This window comes from Oncorhynchus tshawytscha, linkage group LG09 (assembly GCF_018296145.1).
Source record: "Oncorhynchus tshawytscha isolate Ot180627B linkage group LG09, Otsh_v2.0, whole genome shotgun sequence".
Classification (NCBI taxonomy): Eukaryota; Metazoa; Chordata; class Actinopteri; order Salmoniformes; family Salmonidae; genus Oncorhynchus; species Oncorhynchus tshawytscha.
Window position 1 is genome coordinate 49,394,543 of NC_056437.1, and position 27,196 is coordinate 49,421,738.

Below are 27,196 nucleotides of genomic sequence, written 5' to 3' on the forward strand. Positions count from 1 at the left end.
CCTTGTCCCTTTCTTGTTTTTAAACGGTGAGAGAAGTGCTACACCTGGTGGAGAGAGGCTGTAAGACAGAATTAGTTGCTTTATGCGTCCTGTACACCATGACACTTCACGATGTAACATACATTGTCGGAGGGGTCAGTTTTTCAACTTTTCTCCGATACTATAGAGCCATTACCATGTCAATCAAAGCTTGAATAGAAATGTAGTTCACACCCCAGATTTTGATGTCAACACAGTCCCATTAGTTTTCTTTGCAGCCTCGTTTGAATGTCGCGGTTGTGCACATTTGTACGGAATGAGATTAACGTACGTTAGCGATTTTCGTAAATGACCTTTATGACCAAAAAATATGCACAATCGTTTGTCTCTACATTAACTAACATATTCCTCTCAATTGTGAATTTTTTGCTTGACTCGTTATGACATTATAACTACTTACATTTGCTTCCACCGTAATGTTTTGCCAGCCTTCTTTGCTGAAGAAAGTCACCAGCGACGGATGGCTCACATCAAATTCATCATTGGAACCACTCAATATGATTGGTCATATAAAAACCTTGAGACCCAAATGCATAATGAGTGCTCTAACTCCCCCTTGCGGTGGTCTGGAGCAATGAAGCTGTGAAGATGGGTACCTCTAAGTCCTGCGGTGTAAGCTTGCAACTTTTAAAGGAGGAACCACTGTATGTAGTGAAGTGCAGCATTGTATCAACTCAGCAGGTTTGCATGCTCAGGCGCATGCGCTCCCTCGACATTATCAGGACAGAGAAACCACACACATGCTCATTGCTCACATGGAGCACTCCAACAAAAGACAATGAAGAAATTGACAAATCTCCTAAATTATAGTTATGAAATAAACCAAAACTTTTTTCTCACATGTGTAGCAGGTTGGGAACTCAGCAAACAACATTTCCACTCTGCGAATGAGAACGGTAAATTACCTTAATACATGCATTAAATAACATGAGCTGGTGCACACCCAGAGACAATTATTTAATGTAGAGGTGCTGACTAACGGCAAATAAACTATAAGCTATAACAATAATAAAGAGAGTCGCACACTCTATGTATAACCTCCCAGTAATTTATTGGGTAAATCACCAACGTTTCGGGCAGAAAATATATAATTTTGGCAAAACATACATTTACTTTATGGGAAGCCAGCATCCGAACAGAGCACTGTGCACCCGCCAACATACGGCAGGTCAAAATTTGCATGTGAGAGTAGAGAGCTTGAATTCGCATACACTGCGTAGCATATGCCAACTTAATTGTCATGGGAATCCATAATGAACAATTGTATTTGTTATGTTTGCTATGTAGCCCTGTGAATGATTGTTGTGTGTTCCTTTTGACTCACCTACGGGAGCCACCGTACCTGCCTCCTGTTATGTAAGCTTGTGAACATGAGGAGAGTTGTAGCTAGTAAATCCCTAGCAGTTTATAAAGAATTTAGCTAGTCTCGTTATTTCTACATAACAGTATCCTCTCTTGAATAGAGTTCCACGAGTTTCCCAGCTGTAGCCTGCCTAGGCTATATGCCTGTGCTCAAAATCAACAAAGGTAGGCATAAAGTTATTATTTTCAAATATGTTGGCACTGGCAGCTAAACGTATCAACGTTAAATAAACACTTTAACTATGAATGTCAACATTCCAGACCGAACAATGCACAAACAGTCTATTTTCTGACAATTTATCCGCTCATTTTACCAGCATTGGTTTGCATCGACGTAACAAAATGGACTTTGATGCTACAATAGTGTTCTCTCTCATTAATGACCTTGCATTCTAATTCCAGCCTGTACACGCTCGTTCAAGCGTTTGAGCTTAATTCACATGTTTATCTGTTTATAATAAAATAAAAAATATTTAATCTTTATTTATCTAGGCAAGTCAGTTAAGAACAAATTCTTAGTTACAATGACGGCCTACCGGGGAACACTGGGTTAACTACCTTGTCAGCTCTGGGATTCGATCCAGCAACCTTTCGGGTTACTGGCCCAATGTTCTAACCATATGGATACATTGATACACCGTGATCCAATCATATGCATATTGACGAGACGCTCATGTCTCCGCCCTAACAATGTGAGTTGTTGTCCCAAAGGTGGAAATACGAGTGAAAAGAGTTGTGTTTGAATACCTATACTAACATACTGTACATACAATTAGTTAATTTTAGTATACAGTAAACTAACGGTATCCTTTCAGTTGAATGTAATAGCGCTTCACCTGTATACCAAAAGTTGATTATGTTGCTATGCAACTTCTTGCTAGCTTGTTAGCATAACACATTACAAGCTAGATATCTTATGACTTCATTACCAATGTCCTTTAAGAACGCACAATGACTATACCACTTAGCTAAGCTAAGAATGACGTAAATAATCATGTCAATAAACGTTGGGCAGTTAGTTTGATAGCATATAGTTAATATACTGGCAAGTTTGATGTATTCGTAGCCAACTAAAGTTATGTAGCTAGCTAACATACCGGAACATACAAGCAACTGCTGTAATGATATGCTAGCGTACCTAACAAATTGTCAGCCAACGTAACTAAACTTATTTGAAAAGTCATTAGTTTATTACATTGCTCAACATTTCTTAAGATTTGTCAGAATTAGTTAAAGCAATGAATTTGTAGCCACTCTCGTTGGACTTCGCCTGCATATTTTCCAACATTTTCTTCAAATCTGAAAATGTTGCGAAGCCACGCCCGTTTTCGTATTTTGGCGAATGTAGTGCGACATCTGCAAACTTTTGGCATACTAACTATATCCATACTATGACCAATACGCGTACATACTCAATTTGCAGCACAAATAACACAGTTAGTGGGATAGTATGAGTATTCAAACACAGCTAAGCTTAGGCCTGCATATTATGCCGATAGAAACGCATTGGACTTATTCAGGAAAGATTTTTGCGAGAGTGAGACTTCTCGCTTCGCCCCTTCCTCTCTGTTGAAACTAGGGAGCGAAACAGCGCCTATCAGCCTAACTATATTTTGCACATGTATCTGATTCGGTCTGGCCTGAAAAAAAGTATGACATGCCGTACTCCTTTTGTCAAGACATAATCAGATAACGCTGGCCCTGCAGGGAAGTCACATTGACATTGACATCTCTTTTTAAAGTGAGCCTAAACATACTTGTGAATATAACCTGGTATTTGTCACTTTCATAATGTTATAATATGCTGTGCAAATCTCTACTTTTGTGAGAGCTTCGTTTGAGATAACTCCACTGCAGTCACAGTCACTCCAACTCCAGTGCTCTTTCCTCACGCTGCTGCGGCTGTAGTACTGTACCTGCGAATGTGATAAGGAGTGGCCAATCATCATGCAGCTTGTCTGGTAGGAATATGTGTTGGTGTGAAACCGCTCGCGCTGGCACTGCAAGGGCATGTGTGCACTCGCAACTGTAGAGGTCCCCGGTTTTCAGCCGGCTGTGCGCATTCCTAATGCACCCGCTTTGTATCCTGTCGAATGAAGAGAGAGTGAGGGGGCATAATTACGGATCCTGCAAGAAGGCAGTCCTGTATTCTCGGTTAGGTGTAGTGGAACTCTAATTCATTTACCGGGTGTTCTGTGAGAAATAATGAAAAGGTGCTGCTATATTTGTGAATGAGCACAAGGACATTGGGAGAACGTGTGTGACAACCTGTGTAGCCTACCTATATAGATAGATTGCCCCACTAACTTCAATTGCTCTATTCCGATTATTATTTTTTTAATTTTTAATTTGAGGGCACAGGTATATGATTTAAACTCATTTAGGGGAGCAAGAAGACGTCGTTTTCTGCTCGTTTGTGTGGAATTTTTGTTCCAGCTGAGAGTCTGTGGAATTTTCGTTCCAGATGAGAGTCGTGATGTCTGGTTTATTTCACACATTGTTTCTGGGTAAGTTCAGTACATGAGCCACGCGCTTTTATATTCATTAAATACGACTTGCTGAAGTATAGCGCAATCCATGTTAGTGTACATGTGAAGTAGCATAGTAGCCTGGGCATTATACTGGGCATTATAGCATTGTAGATGATATTGTACTCGAAATCATTTTCTACAAAGCCCTCGCAGTTTTAAGATGTGTTCAAATCTCTCCATTGCAAGAACCTTGCCCTTCATCCCAATCATATCTTAAAACTTAGCTATTGTGTTTTCTGAAGCTCAGTCAACATCATGATAAATAATGTAGCCAATACTATCATTACGAAATCGATTTACATTTGCATATTTGCCCGTATGGGCCAATGTATGTTCAAATTGCCATAAGGTTCATTGGTTTGAGTGTCCAACAGATATTTTGAACACACTTTAAAATGTTTTAAAATGTATAGTCTATTGTGTTTTTAGGCATTTTCAAAGCTCCTGTTTCCAAATGGTATTTATGTTGATGATGAAACACAACTTCGGAGTAATATCACAACTTATTTCCATTCGACAGTCTATTTTGCGGGATCCAATAGCCTTTGCGTAATTATACTGAACAAAAATATAAATGCAACATGCAACAATTTCAACGATTTTACAAAGTTACAGTTCATATAAATAAATCAGTCAATTGAAATAAATAAATTAGGCCCAAATCTATGGATTTTACATGACTGGGCAGGGGCGCAGCCATGGGTGGGCCTGGTAGGGTATAGGCCCACCCACTTGTGAGCCAAGCCCACCCAATGGGGAGCCAGGCACGGCCATTCCCGCAGGTAAAGAAGCCGGATGTGGAGGTCCTGGGCTGGCGTGGTTATACCTGGTCCTTGTCTGCAGTTGTGAGGCTGGTTGGACATACTGCAAATTTATCTAAAACGATGTTGGAGGTGGCTTATGGTAGAGAAATTATCATTCAGTTATCTGGCAACAGCTTTGGTGGACATTTCCGCAGTCACCATGCCAATTGCATGCTCCCTTAAAACTTGAGACATCTGTGGCATTGTGTTGTGTGACAAAAATGCACATTTTAGAGTGGCCTTTTATTGTCCCCAGCACAAGGTACACCAGTGTAATGATCATGCTGTTTAATCAGGTTTTTGTTATGCCACACCTGTCAGGTGGATAGATTATTTTGGCAAATGAGAAATTCTTATTATAAGAGATGTAAACATTTGTGCATTTTCTTTTTTAGATAAATAAGCTTTTTTGTGCATATGGAACATTTCTGGGATCTTTTATTTCAGCTGGGACAAACACTTTAGATGTTGCATTTATATTTATATTCAGTAAACATTCCAGATATTAGGCTATATAAACATATTAGGTCGTATACTTCCTCATTTTTATATTGCTATAACAAGTTATAACTTTTATATTAATTGTTTCAGTTGATGAGTGGGTAATTACCTAAAATGCTAAAGTTGTCCATGATGTGATTCAAACACACAAACTTTGGGTTGCTCGCAATGATTTATACAGTGCACTCGGAAGGTATTCAGACCCCTTGACTTTATCCACATTTTTTTGCATTACAGCCTTATTCTAAAATGTATTAAATAGTTTTTTTTCCCGCATCAATTTAGACAAATTACCCCATAATGACAAAGCAAAAACCATTTTTAGAAATCTTTTGACATTTATATATTTTTTAAAACTGAAATATCACATTCACATTAGTATTCAGATGCTTTACTCAGTATTTTGTTGAAACACTTTTGGCTGCTATTACAGCCTCAAGTCTTCTTGGGTATGACGCTACAAGCTTGGCACGCCTGTATTTGGGGAGTTTCTCCCATTCTTCTGTGCAGATCCTCTCAAGCTCTCTCAGGCTGGATGGGTAGCGTCTTGCACAGCTATTTTCAGGTCTCTCCAGAGATGTTCGATCGGGTTCAAGTCCGGGCTCTGGCTGGGCCACTCTGGCTGGGCCACATTCAGAGACTTGTCCCGAAGCCAGTCCTGCATTGCCTTGGCTGTGTGCTTAGGATCGTTGTCCTGCCGGAAGGTGAACCTTCGCCCCAGTCTGAGGTCCTGAGTGCTCTGCAGCAGGTTTTCATCAAAGATCTCCTTGTACTTTGCTCCGTTCATCTTTCCCTTGATCCTGACTAGTCTCCCAGTCCCTGCCCCTGAAAAACATCCCCACAGCATGATGCTGCCACCACTGTAGGGATGGTGCCAGGTTTCCGCCAGACGTGACACTTGGCATTCAGGCCAAAGAGTTTTCTCTTGGTTTCATCAGACCAGAGAATCTTGTTTCTCATGGTCTGAGAGTCCTGTAGGTGCCTTTTGGCAAACTCCAAGCGGGCTATTATGTCCCTTTTACTGAGGAGTGGCTTCCGTCTGGCTGCTCTACCATAAAGGCCTGATTGGTGGAGTGCTGCAGAGATTGTTGTCCTTCTGGAAGGTTCTCCCTTCTCCACAGAGGAACTTGGGAGCTCTGTTAGAGTGGACATCGGGTTCTTAGTCACCTCCTCGACCAAGGTCCTTCTCCTCCTATGGCCAGCTCTAGGAAAAGTCTTGGTGGTTCCGAACTTCTTCCATTTAAGAATGATGGAGGCCACTGTGTTCTTGAGGGCCTTCAATGCTGCATACATTTTTTGGTACCCTTCCCCAGATCTATGCCGACACAATCCTGTCTCAGAGCTCTATGGTCAGTTTGTTCGACCTCATGGCTTGGTTTTTGCTCTGACATGCACTGTCAACTGTGGGACCTTAAATAGACAGGTGTGTGTCTTTCCGAAGCATGTCCAAACAATTGAATTTACCACCAGTGGACTACAATCAAGTTGTAGAAACAATTTTGAGTCTCATGGCAAAGGGTCTGAATATTAATGTAAATAAGGTATTTCCATTTTTTATTTTTAATACATTTGCAAAGAAATCTAAAAACCTGTTTTCGCTTTGTCATTATGGGGTATTGTGTGTAGATCGATGAGGGACATTTTTTATTTAATACATTTTAGAATAAGGCTGTAACATAACAAAATGTTGAAAAAGTCAAGGGGCCTGAATACTTTCCGAATGCACTATATATACACTAGATGACTAATAAAGGGTGCTGTGTTGAAGCTACTGCGCCACCATCTTGGCACACCCCCACCATGGTAAAACATATTTTGGACGCTATAGAAATGCATTTATTAATGTCTACATTCGATTTTCCTAAGTTTATTCTATTACGGACACCTTATTGCATACTTTAAAATGATATTATGTGAGCTTAATAGAAAAATGACAACATTCATAACATTTTCCTTAAAGTATATTTTTTTGCGTTGACTAATGTTGCTGTCCCTGCTACAACAAAAAATACTTAAATACATGTAATTTTGTCCTTGAAACATTTAATTGAAATACTATAGAATTCTGTTAATTTCCACTGGTCGACCAATATGGCAAAGCATCTCAATGGTTAATACATAGCATCAGCAATCCAGGGTTTATATACATCATTGTTTGCTAGATGTTCAGGTAAAATGCCCACACATCCTCCCCGAACAACCTCCCTCCTTTTGTTTTTGGCTTAAGTAACCTTCTGTCTTATGTAACCATACCAAACATAACATATAATACTAATTTGAGGCCAGTCTGGTGTGTCATGTGAGGAAATAATGGCTGCATCAGCCAATATTGACAACATGACGATTTTGTTTGTATAATTTTGGTTTTGAGTTGGTTCTTTGGTTAACCTATTTTATTTAACCTTTATTTAACTAGCCAAGTCAATGAAGAACAAACTCTTATTTACAATGACGGCATATAGGTCTATCGAAGTATGGGCTTAGACTATTTGAATGATTTGTCCACATTGGATAGCCTAATTTAATCAGCTAAGGCATGTGAGAAGTTGTTGAGAGAAGAAAAGTAGCATGAATTTTTGTGATAACAGCTTTTTACTGAAAATCCCTGGGCACTCCTTGTGTGTAGACTGCAGTTTAGGTAACGTCACCAATGTACAGTAGGCCTATACTATTATCGACTTGGAAAGGTCATTTATATATATATATATATATATAAGGCTGTCATTATCTGATATGTTTTATATTCATATGGGATTCAGCAATACGAAGGTAGCAGCGTTCTAGATTGCGCGGTAGAAATGGAAAGGTCATTTTCTTATTGAGTCAATATATGCAGTAGGGACTAACATGGGTAACCGAGCTCATCACTTTGAACTTTCACCAAATTCCGTGACGTTCATCATAAATCCATTTTTATCTGTAGCCTAATAAACTGCATATCTTCCAGAGTAGTAGTGGGAGGACCACACAACATTTCGTCCATCGCATGATTCGAAGTTGATCGATATTTCTAAATGATCGATATTATGTCAATATTTGCGCATAAAAGCATTTCACCACCATTTCTTGCATATATAATTTTACAGACACAAAAAGATCCCACCTTGTCTAGCGTATTTAGTTTTGTTGACGTTTGGAATGTTTACAGACACATTTTTTTCTTTACTCGTGCATTAAAAGGTTGGATGGAAACCTGGTTATTGTGACCTCAGACAGTCACAAAGTTGATAGGCCTATGCACAATTCAATACATAGGCATCTCTGTCACAGACATGAAGTCTGTTAACAATTCAGAGAGGCGTGAAAAAAAAATCCTACCTTCTCCTGTCCTAGAGCCTAACCACTGGGCACAGACATCAGTTCAACATCTAGTTTGATTTCCATTTGGTTGAGTTGTCAACTAACGTGAATTCAACAAGAAATGTCACCATGTCATTGGATTTAGCTTAAAGGCTTGGTGAAAAAATACGAAATTCCGTGACGTTGATGACTTTTTGCAAATCCAATCAGTTTTCCATGTTAATTCAACATCATCACATTACATTTTTTTGGTTGAAATGACGTGGAAACAACGTTGATTGGACCAGTTTTTGCCCAGCGGGTATTTTCTTTTCCCTATCCAGTCCCAATCCTGCTGAAATCCAAAATCCTGACTTCTGTCTCGCATTAAAACTTTATTCATAGGTTGCATTATCTCGCCACTGCATGCCAAAATACTGCTGTTACATTTCCCCCGCTCTTCTACTTGCTGCCCATATGAGAGCTTCGGTAGGGAATGTGTGATCAACAGACAGTATGAGACTAGATATGGATTTTTGGTCCTCATTAAGATACCTTGATATTTAAATTATTTCCACTCTTCCTCTCCCTGTTATTCATGAGCTGATCTGCGATCTGTGTAATCATCAACTAGATTTAGCTAAATATAGGAGATATTCTGTCATTCGTTGAAGGAGGTTATCTAGTGAGCTTAGCAACTTTAGTCATTTACAAAGTGCATTTACACAGTTTGTATGATTCGACAACACTCTACTCTATACTTGGGGAGTGCACTGTTCATCCGGAGCTCGCTCCATGTCGACATAGCCTATTGCTGAAATGCGCTGAATTAATTGAGGAACATGATAACGCTCTGAATTTATGAATGTCCTGTTTTTCCAGTTCACAACAACGTCATTGGCGATAGTTACTCAATCATTATTCAATATCAGTTTCATTTGCTCTGAAATCTTTACATAAAATGGCACACCCAAGCCGACAATGTGGCGATTGGGGAGAAGAACCCTGGCATAGTGACCATATCTTGGTTTTAAAACCTTTAAATGGGCACTTCTGATTTTTTTGTGTATTCCTCGGGACTCTCAGGAGAAATATGAATTATTCCCGGGGGTTGAAACTTGATAGATTTTTGGGAAGATAATAATCCCTAATATGCAGTGAATGCAGTCTCCGCTGTTGCGTGAAACTTGGCTTTAAATTGAAATCACGCTGGAACTGAATTTTCCGCGAAACGGATTGAATAGAGTCCTCAGTCATCCTCAAAGTTCTCCCGCACTATTTTGTTTGTGTGTTTATAGTTGGGTCGATCATAGTAAATTGGTGGGTGCTTATATTTGTCCAATTTCACACGTGTATCATTGTGTATTAATATGCATGTGTGAATTGGAAATGTGTTGTTTGCATATCCCAACCCCCCTTGAGACACCCTCAGAGAGTGGGGTTGCGTCCAGGGTTTGCCATTATCAACGGGGACCCTGGAGCAATTAGGGTTAAGTGCTTTGCTCAAGGGCACATTGGCAGATTTTTCAACTTGTCTGCTCGGGATTCAAACTATCAGTCTTTTGGTTGATAGCCCAACGCCATAACTAAGATATCATGCCTTCCCACTGGGCATACACTGGTTGAATCCATGTTTCATTTCAATGAAATTATGTTGAATTGACATCTGTGCCCAGTGGGTTGAGACGTGTGTGTGTGTGTGGTGTGTGTGTGTGTGTGGTGTTGTCCCAGTCTCGCTGAACCATCGGGGTGGATGGGGCACACTCCGGAAGGGGCATGCCATCGGGACTGACGGGGCACGCCACCGCAATTAGCCTGCTTGTCCATGGGGTGATGAGACGGAGCTTTCATTAGTTGCATTATGGCAGTGAGTTAGACAAGCCATGCAACCCGGCCCGAGCATTCGAAACAACACGCTTTGGTCGTCAGTTTGCCTCAGAGCATTTCAAACAAAACAAGTAGGTTAGGTAGTGAGAAAATAAAGATAATGTCATTAATGAGTATGATCCAACTTTGTCATTACTTAATGAGTATGATCCAACTTTGTCATTAATGAGTACGGTCACAGAACTGTATATAGGCGTAAGTAAGTTTTCATTAAAAGTAATTTCGCTTTTGCCTCTGATAAAGCCCTGACAGTAGCCTACATGCTCTCTATGCTAGGCTATACATTACATCTGATTGAGCTAACGACCTCTTTCAGTATATAGGCTAGCCTAAAGATTATAGAATGATTCTGACCTTGTCTTAATTCCTTCTAAGGCTGGATGGAGATATCCATTTTATTATTATCTGTTATGTTCAATATCCTCCCACCCAGATGATCAGTGAAATACAGTGGAGTACAGTTAAAGAAGCCTTTCACATCGAATCATCTCGCAACCTCCCTTTTGGGACAAGCTGGTGCCCTCCAAATGTTTTTTTGATGACTGACTGGGACGGTGAATAACCCTGGCACCATTCATGTGTCAAAGAGCTAATGGGGAAAATTAGTCTCCTTTCTCATTGCAGTCAGTCTTGCTCCCCAGTTAGTTCTCCCCTCGGATGTGTCTTTCACCCAGTCACTTTCTGCTATTTCACACTCTATTTCTCTTTCCATTCTGAATGCTCCACATATGGAGTATCACACTTGTAGGAATGGAGTCCCACAGGTCGCACATGACCATATCTCATAGAATGACCTTTCCTGCAACGTAGCCTACGTGTATACACCATTTTGTGTGATCTATCAAGTTGAATGCAAATTTAAAAACCATATCTCTCCCCTAGTCTTGGTTATATTTAGACTGCATCTCCAGGGGCAGGCAAAGTATCTGTCAAGTATGGAGATGACACAAGCCTCTCTAGTCTCTAGAGCCAGCGGTTAGGATGTGACATATTGCTGTGCTGCTCTGGCCTCAAATCACTGGCACTCACTGTCTCTTTCTCTCTCTTTCTCTTTCTCTCTCTGTCCTCTCTCTCTTTCTTCCCCTTCTCTCTCTCTCTCCTTTGCTCTCCCCCTTCTCTCTTTTTCTTCTCTCTCTCGCTCTCCTCTCCCTCGTTCTCTCCTCTCCCTCTCCCTCTTTTTCTGCCTGTCTCTCGGGTGGAAGCTGCAGTCAAGTGGCTCGAGATAGGAGCTCTGTTGTTGTCTTACAGTGACACAGGGGATATCTGTCGACTTTGCCACAGAGGCGCTCCATCTCACGCACATGCCATCTTCTCTCCAAATCAGTTAGCATTCACTTTGGGCTCCACGTTAGCGGCAGGCAAACATTTTTTCCCCTTCAGAAACATGTCATAAGATAACCTTAAAATCCACTTTATTTCCTTATCTCATTGATCTAGCCAGTTCTGGTCTTTATTGTGTAGGTGAAAAGAATAACACATTTCAGATTTTCATTTAAAGTTCATTCACGTGTACTGTTGTTCTTCATCCCATATGGTCTATTGTCAGATTAGGCAACCTAATCATAATTACATGTATGCTTGCTCTGGTATGAAATGTGTGGTATGGAATTCATGCTCTGCATACATTTTAGCAATTTGATAGATGATGTGTATTGGATGCTCTGTACTTTTTCCTGTCATGGCGCGTTAAGTTATTTTAACATGTATATTGTTTGTTGACTCCTCTTGTCTCATCCTCTTGTCCCCAAAATGTATTTAATGTCTACTGCTATCAATTGTGTGACTGTGTCACACCCTGACCATAGTTTGTTTTGTATGTTTCTATGTTTTGGTTGGTCAGGGTGTGATCTGGTTGGGCATTCTATGTTAATTGTCTAGTTTGTCTAGTTCTATGTTTGGCCAGATATGGTTCTCAATCAGAGGCAGGTGTTCGTCATTGTCTCTGATTGGGAACCATATTTAGGTAGCCTGGGTTTCACTGTGCGTTTGTGGGTGATTGTTCCTGTCTTTGTGTTTGCACCAGATAGGGCTGTTTTGAGTTCTCACGTTTATTGTTTTCGTTAGTTTATTCATGTATAGCGTCTTCATTAAAGAAACATGAATAACCACCACGCTGCGTTTTGGTCCGCCTCTCCTTCACCACAAGAGAACCGTTAGACTGTCTTGTAATGTCAACTCAACTGTATAGTCTTACGTCTGTAATGTATTTTTTGTTGTGTGTATGGACCCCAAGATGAGTAGTTGTTCTTCACACTAGAAGGGGGACCCCCATTCAAGCTAATGTGCAGTCATTCTGACTGCGACATTCTAACAGTGTAATTCATACATTGCATATATGCTGTCGCAAAAAAAAAAAATGTTTGTGAAGGTAACATTAGAATACAAGGGAAAATATTTAAATTAACACAATAGCATTTTCATTACTTTATATTACTGTAGGCCAGTCGTTCCCAAACATTTTTCATCCACGACCCCATTTTGATATCTGAAAATTCTCGCGACCCCAACCATGTGGAAATAATGATGTAATTAACAGCCATGTTGACTTTTTTATTTGGGGCTATGGCAGTCAATTGCAGATTGAGATTGTCTTCTCAACAAACAATCACATACTTTTAATGTGGGGCTATGACACAATTGCAAATTAGTCTGACATAATTTCTCCCTGAAGTCATGATTTGACATCGTTTTTTTCCAGATTTCCCAGTGGTCTTGAAAGCACCATTATCTCACTACCACTAATAAGATGGGTGTGCCTGATCTTCTCAAAGTCAGAGGGCGTGGTCAACAGTGCGCACCTCATCTCTGCTGTCACATCCAACCTTTATCGATTTTTGGCACTCTGGATGAATTTTGTCTTTTGGATTTCAATAATGTTAATTTGGATTTTTAAGGTTATTAACCACATTACAATGATTTTGAGATACAAAGACTATATATATATATATATATATATACCGTTCAAAAGTTTGGGGTCAATTAGAAATGTCCTTGTTTTTGGAAGAAAAGCAAGTTTTTTTGTCCATTTAAATCAAATCCATCAAATTGATCAGAAATACAGTGTAGACATTGTTAATGTTGTAAATGACTATTGTAGCTGATTTTTCATGGAATATTTACATAGACATACAGAGGCCCATTATCAGAAACCATTACTCCTGTGTTCCAATGGCACGTTGTATTAGCTAATCCAAGTTTATCATTTTAAAAGGCTGATCATTAGAAAACCCTTTTGCAATTATGTTAGCACGGCTGAAACTGTTGTTCTGATTAAAGTAGAAATAAAACTGGCCTTCTTTAGACTAGTTGAGTATCTGGAGCATCAGCATTTGCTCAAAATGGCCAGAAACATAGTGGCCTCCACAAGTCCCCGATGGTCACTCTGACAGAGCTCCAGAGTTAGTCTGTGGAGATTGGAGAACCTTCCCGAAGGACAACCATCTCCGCAGCACTCCACCAATTAGGCCTTTATGGTAGAGTGGTCAGATGGAAGCCACTCCTCAGTAAAAGGCACATGACAGCCCGCTTGGAGTTTGCCATCAGAGAAACAAGATTCTCGGCTCTGATGAAACCAAGGTTAAACTCTTTGGCCTGAATGCCAAGCGTCACGTCTGGAGGAAACCTGGCACCATCCCTACGGTGAAGCATGGTGGTGGCAGCATCAAGCTGTGGGATGTTTTTCAGCGGCAGGGACTGGAAGACAAGTCATGATCAAGGTAAAGATGAACGGAGTTAAGTACAGAGAGATCTTTGATGAAAACCTGCTCCAGTTCGCTCAGGACCTCAGCCTGGAGCAAATGTTCACCTTCCAACAGGACAATGACCGTAAGCACACAGTCAAGACAAAGGTGGAGAGACAATTCTCTGAATGTCCTTGAGTGGCCCAGCCGGAGCCCAGACTTGTACCCGATCAAACATCTCTGGAGAGACCTGAAAGTAGCTGTGCACTGACTCTCCCCATCCAACCTGACAGAGCTTGAGAGGGTCTGCAGAGAAGAATGGGAGAAACTCCACAAATACAGGTGTGGAAAGCCTGTAGCGTCATACGCAAGAAGACTCAAGGCTGTAATTGTAAAGGTGCTTCAAAAAAGAACTGAGTAAAGGGTCTGAATAGTTATCTAAATGTGATCGTTTTATTTTATTTTTTATTATACATTTGCAAAAATGTATAAAAACCTGTTTTTGCTTTGTCAATATGGGATATTGTGTGTAGATTGATGAGGGGAAAAAAACATTTAATCAATTTTAGAATAAGGCTGTAACGTAACAAAATGTGGGAAAAATCAAGGGGTCTGAATACTTTCCGAATGCACTGTAAGTGTCGATATGAAAGCAGTCAAAAATAGTCAATTATTTATATGCTACATCGAATACCATAGCTGTCATCTACAGACAGTTCCCAGGCAGAGTATCCTTGCTCCCTGTGCTGGTGAGTGCATAGCTTTTTTGCTTGAGATGTAGGACCTGCTGTCTCAGTGATTACATTTTGTGCTGATTATCAGCCCGTAGTCACCAGCTTGTTCCTTCCTCCTGTCTGACCGTTATATTTGATAGTGGCACTGACACCTGCTCAGTGCGCATCGTTCTGGCTTTTTTGCGCTTAGGCCTCGGTGGTGTAGGTTCAGGCTGAGGCTCAGAATCAGATGAATAATCATCAGAGATGTCATGATTATTTTCTTCCCCACCATCTCATCATTTTCTTTCAGATCTTGTTGCACTGATAGCGCTTTTTTTCAAAGAGTATGTGTTATCTAGAATTGTCTGTCCCCACAGGTGAACCCTTTGAAGAACCCTTTTTGGTTACATGTAGAACCATTTTGGTCCCACCTTTCCACAGAGGGTTCTACCTGGAACCCAAAAGGATTCTCCTATAGGGACAGCCCACGAACCCTATTGGAACCCTTTATTCTAAGAATACATCATGTGCATCAATTCGTCTTGGTCTTCTTGCCATTTTAAATTACACATACTCTCACTGTGTACTCCAAGTAGGCTCGAGTAGACGGATAACGCTTGGATTTGTAGGAGTGATCTAGGGTACAAACCATTTTGAGATTATAATTGGAATATCCCAATACAATAGAATTACCCGCCCTGTTCATCACTCACAATTGGTGATTACATCATTCTGCATTGTTCACTTTCCCTCGCTTAACAACTCAACCATTCTCCCCATCATATTTTACTTCATTTATTTATTCCATTGTTATGTGTGAAATTAGTTTCGGTATAGTTTAGGGTCAGTTTCGAGTTCATTATCAGGGTATTATTAAATGGGCACGGCACCTTCCCCTGTTGGGAGAAGGAGGGGCAACAATGGAAAACAATTGAAAAAATTAGATGCCCTCCTTAAACTGGTTATAACTTCCGATCTGTTTGTGATATTGCGATTCTAACAACAGCAGTGTCTTATATAGACTTATTTTAGAAATGTCAATGGCAGTCAAATTCATGAGCAGTCAAAATGTGTTAAAGTTGTTCTTGCAGTACTGGTACCCACTAAGGAAACCTCACTTTGAGCTGTGTGTGATTAAATTAGAACCAGATTGGGAATGCAGAGGAACAGGAACTGCCTTCTTTACTTAAGTGTTGAGAGATGTTTTTGAATGGTTTGAGAATACTGTAATTCAAACCAAATGCAGATCTTGCGTTCATAGTGAAAAAATAGGGTTGATATTCATTTCCAAAATATTTGTCTTGCATTATCAACCCCACCCTGCAGTTCTATAGACTAGTTAGATACTCTCTCGTGTGTGTGTGTGATTGTGTTTATGCATGCACCAAACTCAATAGCGTGATTTGCTGTAATTTTTGTGGGTTTGGACTTAACTATAAAAACAGGGTAGTTCCAAAGTACTTAGTGAAGTAAATATCCATGAAAGTCAAATATAATGGGTGATGAAATTGTGGTGATTCATTCCATTTCTGTTCATTAATGGTCATTTACTTTAGTCCAAAAACATCACTGTCACTTCAGCTTACATTTGATGGGGTATTATCTAGGGTAGTCAATTGCCGTGTATTAAGTTTAATCTTAGGCTTATGGACTATTTTTACCAATTTGCAAGAGATCATGGCATGATGAGAAGTACACTCATTGAAGACTCATCTATGGTGTCCATATTAGGATTAGAAGCCTCAGTCTCAGCAAGAGGTTGTCCTAATATGGACACCACACATCTTACATGGTTATAGTCAGTCTCCCTTTCAGAAGCAGTACCTTGAAGGTGACACGGCTGTGCATAGGGCCTCGACTTCGTCTTTTGGATGATGAGATGTGTTTTATGCACAGCAGAGTGCCATTAACTCCCCATGGAAGGGGATTGCTCCAATCGGCTATGCGTGTCAACCTTCTGTGGAAATGAAAAGTAAACACAGTGGGGATAAGATGTATCCTGTTTGTGCGAGGATATTAATGAACCTATTATTAAGCTTAGGTTAGGGAACCTCCGTGGTTACAGAGTAGGCTTTTCACAGTCGCCCCTTTCTCCCCCCCGTCTTCTCTATCTGGCTCTCTCCGAACAGATGATACCACAATCCCTGTTTCTTTATGATTCGTTAGATGAAATTGAGACTTTTTCTGCCGTGCTGGACATACAGATGTGTATCTTTGCTGGTTTTATGTTTCTGTGTTGTGGTGGTTGGATTCTGGGCAGGCGTAGCACAGGCGAGTGCCGTTGGTTTTTCAAGTCATAGTTAACAGACCTCACAAAATTCACTCCATGGGTCTCATTTAAGGATTTTGTCCAATGGACCCAGACTAAGGTAACGCAGACTCTCCCTCAGGGAAACTCCCCGAGTTCGTATCCCATCATTTTAAGGCCTGACATGAGTTTGCTCCTTGGAAGGAAAAAAAGAGCCATTGTGGTTGTGTTTATGTACTGCATTTAGCTCCCTTTTATAGCAGTAACAAATTGAGCCTGTTTTGGGATTTAGCGGAAACGTGTGCGGCTAACGCAGGTGCCACTGTTCCCAACCCCCTATTTGCTGTCTCTCCTGTGTCTATTCCTGGCCTCTTTACCTTGGTGATTATGCGGTCTGACAGGCTAACTGCCGTGTACATGGCTTCCGGAGAAGACAAAAGGCTAAGGTCCCTCTCAGATGCCTACCCTCTCTTTGTGTTCACTGAAACGTGGCATTTAGGAAAAGACATGCCATTTACAGGAGTCAGAATAACAAAAATAAATCGATGTTGCTTTGAAAATGTGTAGATTTTAAGGCATGATATTTAAGACGTGACATATAAGATTGTGTCGTTATAATGCTAGAAAGGCCATCTCTGGTTAATATTTTGTGCCCTGTTTTGGAATACAAAGCTTCTGTGGTGTAGTGTATCTGCTGTTTCTGTACCAGTGAATTACATTAGTCAGATAGCATGGCATGCTCATTATTTTAGCTGTGTTATTTCCCAGTGGAATGATAGGAGATAACAAGGGCCTGCCACCGTCTTACGTTACGGCGGTAATGACTGCAGACGTTCGTCTCAAAAAAACAAACATTTGCTGTCAGGAGGGGAAGATGCCATCCACTCTATTAACGTCCACACGTGGATGCACTCCTAACATTAAATAATGAGGAAACACAGGACCTTCCATTTCCCTCACCCTCCACAATCCCCCAAGCCACTGTGCACCAACTAGTTGAATCAATGTTGAGTTCACGTAATTTGTCAACCTATTGTGACGTGAAAAATAAATTGGATTTAAAGAAGAAAGTAGTGAACTGTTGTTCTGAGGGTAAAATTTCATCCACAAAATGATGTCATCATTGTAACCAATTTTCAACATAGACAAAAATATGTTAAATTTGTATCTTTTGACAATTCATTTTGTTATGTTTTCTTTCCACAGCACCCTACAAACACAACACAAAAACAAAACGCCCACTATATAACACATTCTCCAAGGTGATCAATACATGGTTTCCAAATTTCGTCAAACACTTTTTTGTTTAGTTTTATGATATGCAAAATCCAATGGGATGTTGCTAAATAGTTCAGTCCTCCAGTTTCCAGTTATGAGGCTTTCCAGTTGATGGCCATACATTTCTTTTGCAGCAATTAGACCTAGATTACAACACTTTCACTGATATTGATGACCAATATTTACATTAACCAACAGACATAATCGTGGAGAAGGATGGATATACATTCCTAGACACAATGAAATGATAGCACATACTATAAATTATCCCAAAATGGTGTCAGTTTATCACAGGACCACAGCATATGCAATAGGGTTTCCTTTGTGCTTTTTACATAACTGTGACCAATGGTACTCCTCAATTTCTTCCTTTAGATCTGTTTCCCGTTTTGTCCTCCATACTGTATGTTCTGAACCTTCCGGTAGATTTTCGAACAACCCTTAATATAACTTGGCAATCAACTTTTTTGGCTTAGGGGCTTCTTTCGGGATATTCTTTCTATGCTAGATGCCTTAGGTTCATCCGAAATCTGTTGAAGCGATTGAATAAGATTTGAGTTGAAAGAACTTAAAGCAATCGGCCTTGGATAATCCAAAACTTTCTTGTAATTCTTTGAATGACAGTAGTGATCCATCAAAGTGCACATGTTAAAAATGTATGATGCCACTTTGGAACCAGGACTTAAAGGTGTTGTCATTAATGGAGGTAAGGTGGGTGGGGTTATTCCAAATAGGGGTGCCTGGCGATATTGGTTCTTTCCATCGCATGAATTTATGTACATTTTCCTAAATAATAATGGTATTGAGAATCATTGGACTGTCTCTTTTTTTCCTCAATGCCTTGGACCCAAAGTAGTGAATATATTTTAGATCATAAGGTATTACATTTATGGCTTTGATACTCCCCCATGCCCAAGGATAGTCTGCTGACCATTGTTTAAGTGAATGCAGTTTTGCAGCCCAGTAATATATCTTCATACGACGTAGTCCAAGACCTCCAGCTTTATGGGGTAAGTGTAAAACAGTCAATCTGACTCGAGGTCTTTCCATTCCAAGAAAGGTTGGCCAAAGCAGGCCATTTATTTCATTTAAAAACTTGGATGAAATTGAAACTGTCAGGGCCTGGAATAAATACCTCAACCTTGGTAATATATTAATTTGGATTATGTTGACTCTACCTAACATAGAAATAGGGAGAGATCTCCACTTCTGAATATTGGATTCAATCTCATCTATTAAAGGAATGTAATTGATCGTATTTGCCTACTCCAGATTGCATGGTATCAGTATACTCAGGTGTTTCATATGTGTCTTTGTCCAACTTCCACTTAATTGTACTTTCTAAGCTTGAGAAGTCATAACTGAAATAATGCCTATTTTATTTGTTCATTTTTTTTACAATATGTTTTTTTGGCTTTTTTTTAAACAATTTTACAATCCTCAGCTAAATCTGACACAGATAATACCACGTTGTTACGGTTTTCTTCCGTCGAAGGAGAGTCGGACCAAAATGCAGCGTGGTTAATTCGATACATCTTTAATGAAGACGAAACACGAACAATACAAAAACAATAAATGGAACGTGAAAACCTATACAGCCTATCTGGTGAATACAAAAACACTGAGACAGGAACAATCACCCACGAAACACTCAAAGAATATGGCTGCCTAAATATGGTTCCCAATCAGAGACAACGAGAATCACCTGCCTCTGATTGAGAACCGCCTCAGGCAACCATAGACTTTGCTAGAACACCCCACTAAGCCACAATCCCAAAACCTACGAAAAAACCCCAATACACAAACACACCACAAAATAAACCCATGTCACACCCTGGCCTGACCAAATAAATAAAGAAAACACAAAATACTAAGACCAGGGCGTGACACACGTTACTTCTCCCACCTACACATAATCGCATGCTACATGGGAGCACATCGTGCAAAACCCTTCCCTCTCCAACACATGAACATCCCCTCCCTCCCCTCTGCCGGTATTAGCTTCAATGATTAACAACAACAAAAAACTCAAAAGAATGACCTTCAAATCCAATGCTAAAAAATAAATTATTCAACACAAAAACAAATAATAATAATACATTAATGAAGAAAATAATCATGAGGCAGCTTAGGTGACAACTCTAGAAACTTTTGAATCCCCCCCCAGACAGACATTCAGTGAATTCAAAAGGGTTTATTACACGTTACTTTTTCAGATGGAATATAGGAAGTTGGTCATTTTAGCCACATCTGCCTTTTTGGATAATGCCTATTTAAAATATTCTCCCAATTGTCTTTGAATCCTGGTACAGCACCATATGTGTCCAACAGTAATAAAATAAAGGACAAAGAATGTTCTGGTTCAGATAAATAAAGTAATATGTCATCTGCATACAATGACATCACCTGTTGATCTCCACCAATTTCTATGCTCCGGATTGAGGCATGAGTAGGGCTGTGGCAGTCAAGCAAATAACTGCCAATCTCACGGTAATTGACTGTTAATTAACATAAACACATTTAGCTTCTCTCGGCTGCCAACCTACAAGCCAATCATGCAGACATTTGGAGCATCTACTTTTTAAAAAAGTCTAATAAATCCATGTGATATAGCCTACACCTTCACAATAAATCCATTATTTATTTTAGACAGGTCTAAAGAAACATGATACAGTATGAAGAAAATGTAGTATTTTCAGAAGAACAGAATAGCATACTCTGAGTTTTCCCTGTGTTAGGTCCTGATCTGGCTGTGACATATGGCTGTGAGCTGCATTTATCAGACAATATCTGCTTAGAATTCCATGACATTATTTTATAGTATGAAGAATACAACTGAACAAAGCTGAATAAAGTGGAAAGGATATTTTCTCCAAAATGATTTCAGGGAGTGTGCACATGCGGCTATTCTGTGTTGAGAGTTAACAAAGAAACGGGTACTCCTATATGCTTAATTTTTAGTTATTTATGTAACTCTAGTTGTGATACAAACATTGGTCTATATGTTTAGATTTTTAATACATTCTAAGGCTGCATGATGCGCCTCTAATGATTTAAAAAAAAAGTTGCATGAAAGTCATGAGCTCTGCTTTGATTTTTGTGCATGCTGTACAGACTTCATCAGTCTCTTATTCACAATTTGACAAGCACTTGATAATGCTTCGAATTTCCCAGGGGCGCCGTAATTACGCCTAAAAAAAATCCATGTCTTTTGCGGCCAGTGGCCGCTGTGCCCTTGGGCCAGTGGCGCTGTGCCCTTTTGCGCTGTGCCCTTGGGCCAAATATAATAATTGTAATTTCCTTCTCCCTTTGTGCAGTGTGCTACGAACCACCTCTCGCTCACATGGCTCTCAGTCACGTGACCGGTTCTTTCTCACAGGCTACAAGTGAAGACACATCTGGGACGCAACTGCCCGCGTCTTTTTCCAAATCCAAGATATTGGAAGAACTGTCCACATTTACTTTTCGTCAGCCAACAAGATGAGTAGGCCAAACAAACAACAAATGAAGTAGCCTATGTTGAAGCGGATTACGGTGCTTAATTTTAAGAAGTTATTTGGCCACTTTAGTTGTGATACAAACCTTATCAAAATGTATAAGCCTATGGGCTAGGTGGGACTATGATTTGAAAAAGTCGCCTTATGCTGGGCATCATTCACAAGTGATGATATATAATTCACAAGTGATAGGCTAATATTGTCATCCATCACACTGTTATTGATTTCATCTTGTCTTTACATGGTTAGAGCGTTGGGCCAGTAACCGAAAGGTTGCTGGATCGAATCCCCGGCTGACAAGGTAAATCAGATCTGTCGTTCTGCCCCTGAACAAGGCAGTTAACACACTGTTCCCTGGTAAGCCATCATTGTAAATAAGAATTTGTTCTTAATTGACTTGCCTAGTTAAATAAAATAAAACATCTAATGTACAGTGCCTTGCGAAAGTATTCGGCCCCCTTGAACTTTGCGACCTTTTGCCACATTTCAGGCTTCAAACATAAAGATATAAAACTGTATTTTTTTTGTGAAGAATCAACAACAAGTGGGACACAATCAAGAAGTGGAACGACATTTATTGGATATTTTAAACTTTTTTAACAAATCAAAAACTGAAAAATTGGGCGTGCAAAATTATTCAGTTGATGTATGGTCTCACACACACACAAAACATGAATCCTCCGCCCAGAAACAGGCTCCAAACGGAATAACAGCTTTATCATTGGTGTGCAGGATATAACCTTTTCTCTGTCTCCAGTTAACTTAAGAGGAACCAGTCAGTTTCTGTCAAGTATTGGCTGAGTGCCCTGACATCATCGGGTCATTCTACACACATAGAAGAGTTTGAATAGGTCGTTATTAATGAGCACACACAATTTTCTATCTTATATGAGTTAGTTTCTTAAACAATCTCAAGCCCAATGCCTAGGCTTAAAGAAAGATATTTTAGTACACTAGCATTAGTAAGGTTTAACAGAAATTGCCCTTCCATAGGCTATACTCCTGTTGTATTGAGAAGCAACATGCTTAATATTAGGAAAGTAGAGAAATAAATATAGTAGGCTTAGCCTATAGAATTCTGATGGGACCCTTCTCCATTTTCTCACGCAATCGCATAGCCTATAGAAATGTTGCGCAACATGAGCTCATGGGCTCTCATGAAGTGATTAGATTTTCGATTACATTTGCATTGATGTCAGAGTGATTAGAGGGACAATAGAGTGCTGAATACCAGGCAGTTAGAACGTTTGGTAGGCTACTAATGACCATCAGCAGCATCAGAGCTTGGAGAAGCCTAATTACCGTGACTAATCTTATTTAATTAAAAAATGTTACCCCCAATTTCGATCTTGTCTCATCGCTGTAACTCCCCAACGTACTCGGGAGATGAAGATTGAGTGCTTCGGGGCGGCAGGTAGCCTAGTGGTTAGAGCATTGGACTAGTAACCGAAAGGTTGCAAGATCAAATTCCCAGCTGACAAGGTAGAAATCTGTTCTTCTGCCCCTGAACAAGGCAGTTAACCCACTGTTGCTAGGTGGTCATTGAAAATAAGAATTTGTTCTTAACTGACTTGCCTAGTTAACCCTTTCACACGTACCATCACACTGGTGTGATTGTTCTACAGTGGTCCCTGAAGCGTATGATCACACCCGTGTGATTAGAACGCTTATTTAGAACGGACAGTTTCGATTGACGCAACAATCAGCATTTGAGCTGGCCACACTTTTTTCAGAAACTATTTACACAAACACAGTCCTTACAAAGTTATGTACAGAATGTGAGCAGTTTATTTTTTGGATGCAATGTTCAGATATTCACAGAAGAATATATAGCATAACTGTAACACCATTCTTCCTCCTCTTCTGAGGAGGAGTAGCGAGAAGGATCGGAGGACCAATGCGCAGCGTGGTAAGTGTCCATAACGTTTATTTAAAGACATAAACTGAACACTACAAAACAATAAACGTGAAACGAACAAAACCGAAACAGTACCGTGTGGCAACAAACACACACACAGAAAACAAACACCCACAACTCAAAAGTGAAACCCAGGCTACCTAAGTATGATTCTCAATCAGAGACAACTAACAACACCTGCCTCTGATTGAGAACCATACTAGGCTGAACTCAAAACCTCAACATAGAAAAACACACAGACTGCCCACCCCAACTGATGCCCTGACCATACTAAATAAAGACAAAACAAAGGAAATAAAGGTCAGAACGTGACAATAACAATCATCCAAACCAGAAAAATGTAGGTTACATTTGTCCTTGCGCTAACTGAGGAAAGATTGACCACAAGTGGTCATATTTTCTAAATCTCGGCTGACATAAACTACAATATGAATTAGCTAATAACAATTGCTATGTATAATTAATCATACCACGGGTAAGCTTACCATTGATCAAAATAACTGAGTAAAACACTTTCTAGAAATCGAGAGTAATCCAACAATGATTAGTTTCAGCGCATAGCCATGCTTTTTTCCCTCATAGAAACCAAAGATTAATAGAAGACAAGATGAGTTTGATCTGTTTATAGTGTGCATGTTGAAGGGGTGTGTCGTCTACCATCGTTCAAATCCCACCATTCACTTCCTGAAGTTCTCAGAAAATGACTGAACCCTTACTCCCCTCATTTTGTTATAGCATCTTTGGACCGACAGACAATTACATGAAACCCAGAATGCATTGTATGTCAACAAACATGGCTCCACACATAGCTGGAATTAGCTTAGCTCATCATAATTAGTAAAACCTTCAAAAAAGTATTTTAAACACATACTATGTGCCCATTACAATCTATGCAAGAATTGGAATGCATGATTTATCACCGATATTTGAGAAACGTGAATAAAACAGTAAATATATCAAGAATTACCACACAAAACATTTTCTGATTGTGAATAATTGATACAATTGCGCGTGCAGGCATTCAATCAGGTAACCTCTCACTCCCACTCAGCCATTCAGTGTTGTTGTTTATGTATGTAGCTAGTGAGCTAAGCTATAGCATTAGCAATGTCTTTCAAAAGGACTCCTGGAGATTAAAAAAAATTCTGACAATGAAAGTCAGAATTCCAATTCTGACAGTGACAGTGACAGTGAGGAGCTGCCCCCAGCCATTGAGAACCCTGAATCTGAGGACCCTTTGTCCACTGACAAAGTCCCAGTTCCCTTTGAAGGTGCTGGTGGTGATGGCGGCAAACCGGCAGTGGATGAAGTACAGGAGTTCTGTGGTAGCTGGAATGCTGCCAGTCATTTCACCCCTCCTGGCCCTGCTGTTTGCTTTGATGAGTCCCAGTCTGGAGTGCAAAGCCTCTTGCCATTTCCATCTGAGGCAGAGTGCTTCAAGTTGTTTCTGACAGAGGAGCTGGTGCGAGACATAGCAGAGACCAATCGCTATGCCATGGAGCTACAGGAGAAGAGAGAGAAGCCAGGAGTGGGGGTGGACAACCACAATTAGAGAAATATATACCTTCCTGGTGACAGTCCTTCTCATGGGAATAGTAAAGAAGAACTCCCTAAGAGAATACTGGAGCACAGATCCTATGTTTGCAACTCCCTTCTTTGCAACTCCCTTCTTTTCCACCCTCTTTTTCCAAGACTGCTTCCTAGTTCTGCTGTGATGACTGCATTTCATCAACAATGCTACTGCCATCCTAAATGACCCGTTATACAAAATAAGAAATGTCAACAGCTGGCAGTAAAGTGGCATGACAAACGAGACATCCATGTCCTTTCCACTGTCCATACAGCAACCATGTCGGCCACGGGGAAGGTGGACCACCTGACGGGAGAGAGAAAGATTAAATCAGACTGTGTGCTTGACTATAACCTCAAAATGGGGGCAGTGGATAAGGTGGACATGATAAACAGCTTTGTGGAATGCACTCAGAAAACAACCAAGTGGTATAAGAAGATATTTTTCCAGGGTAGCTTCAAAATACAACTAGCCAATACTTCTCTGACGGAATTAGCATTGTTTTACAGAGCTAATAGAAGAATGTAGCTAGCTACCTAATCATTGAGTATAACACCATAAAGGTTATGAAATGAGTGACGTTACCTCGCGTGTCCGCGGTTATAAGGAATATACACGTAAATATTATGCTACAGTAGAAACGACATAACACGACATGCAGAAACTATTATAACGTAATAAGGCACTTATTGTAATAGAAACGCACACATTTCCAAAGTTATTATTGGTAACGACAACAACTATGACTGCGATGCAGGCAACCGACGGAAAATGTGAACACGTATGTGCAGGACCGGAGATGAGCAAATGTCTGCAGACTTGAACTGCACAAACAATTGGGAAGTGCTTGGGGAATTTTGTCCAGGTCAGAAATGTCAAAAAAGAAAATTGGACCGCAAAATTAAAGAATTACTACTTTTATGTGAATGAATGAGGTGGAACACACCTCAATTCAAACTGTTCTTAGAAAATAAACTTGCTAGAAATTGACAAGTTGAAAACAGCCTATAAATAAAAACAGGCTGCCTGCCTTGGTTTGAGGGCAGTGCGGATTAAATGTACTCTTGCGTAGCAATCACGTTCTGGAATGGAGAGAATATTCTAACATCACCTGCATAAAAACAACTCACGTTGGGGCGACCGTTAGAGGTATTTGGAACTCATGCATGAAAGGGTCAAATATGACTTGCCTAGAAAAATATACAATTTGTCCTACAAAACATGACCCGCCAAACCGTGTTTCTTATTAACACCCGCCCGCTTAACCCGGTAGTCAGTGTGCCAATGTGTCGGAGGAAACACCGTTCACCTGATGACAGAGGTCAGCCTGCAGGCTCCCGGCCCGCCACAAAGAGTCGCTAGAGCCCCTGCGATGCAGTGCCTTAGACCGCTTTGCAGATAGGGAGGCCCTGTCATGTGGAATTTCTGCCTTCATGACTTGTGACCACCGGCATGGCGGTAATACGGTCACTGTAACAGCCCTCGGAATGAGTTCTAATTATTGATGCTAGAGGTTCTGTAGCTAAAGAAGATGCATAACTAGACAAAGGACATTACTGTCTGGTCCCTCTTGATAACTTAAATGATTCTAGCCATGTGTTCGTTTAGATGATTTGGGGGATATGCACAATAGCTTAATACAGGAAAAAAATACCAGACCAAAACCAAACTTTAAGGCAACCACCAAATATGCCCATTCCACCCTATCAAATGCTATTGATACTGCCACTTTTGGAGCAGTCAAGTTCTTGGTATGATGGATTATATTGAAAAAACAACAGATTGTCAGAAGACATTCTGTTCCGTATGAACCCAGTTTGATCTGAGTGAATCAACTTTTGTATTACTGTTTCAATGCGAAAAGCCAACACATTAGCAATGATTGTG

The 27,196-nt window shown here is 40.2% G+C and overlaps 1 protein-coding gene across 1 annotated transcript in view; it reads left to right on the forward strand.

Annotated features, from left to right (window-relative positions):
- Nucleotides 1-3,403: 3,403 nt before the first annotated feature.
- The window catches only part of LOC112258074 (CXADR-like membrane protein), a 134,680-nt gene continuing 110,887 nt past the window's right edge, over nucleotides 3,404-27,196 (forward strand). Inside the window, exon 1 of the mRNA XM_024432179.2 lies at nucleotides 3,404-3,908. Within this exon, the coding sequence (XP_024287947.1) occupies nucleotides 3,866-3,908 (43 nt within the window). The 5' untranslated portion in view covers nucleotides 3,404-3,865. The remainder of the gene's footprint in view (nucleotides 3,909-27,196) is intronic.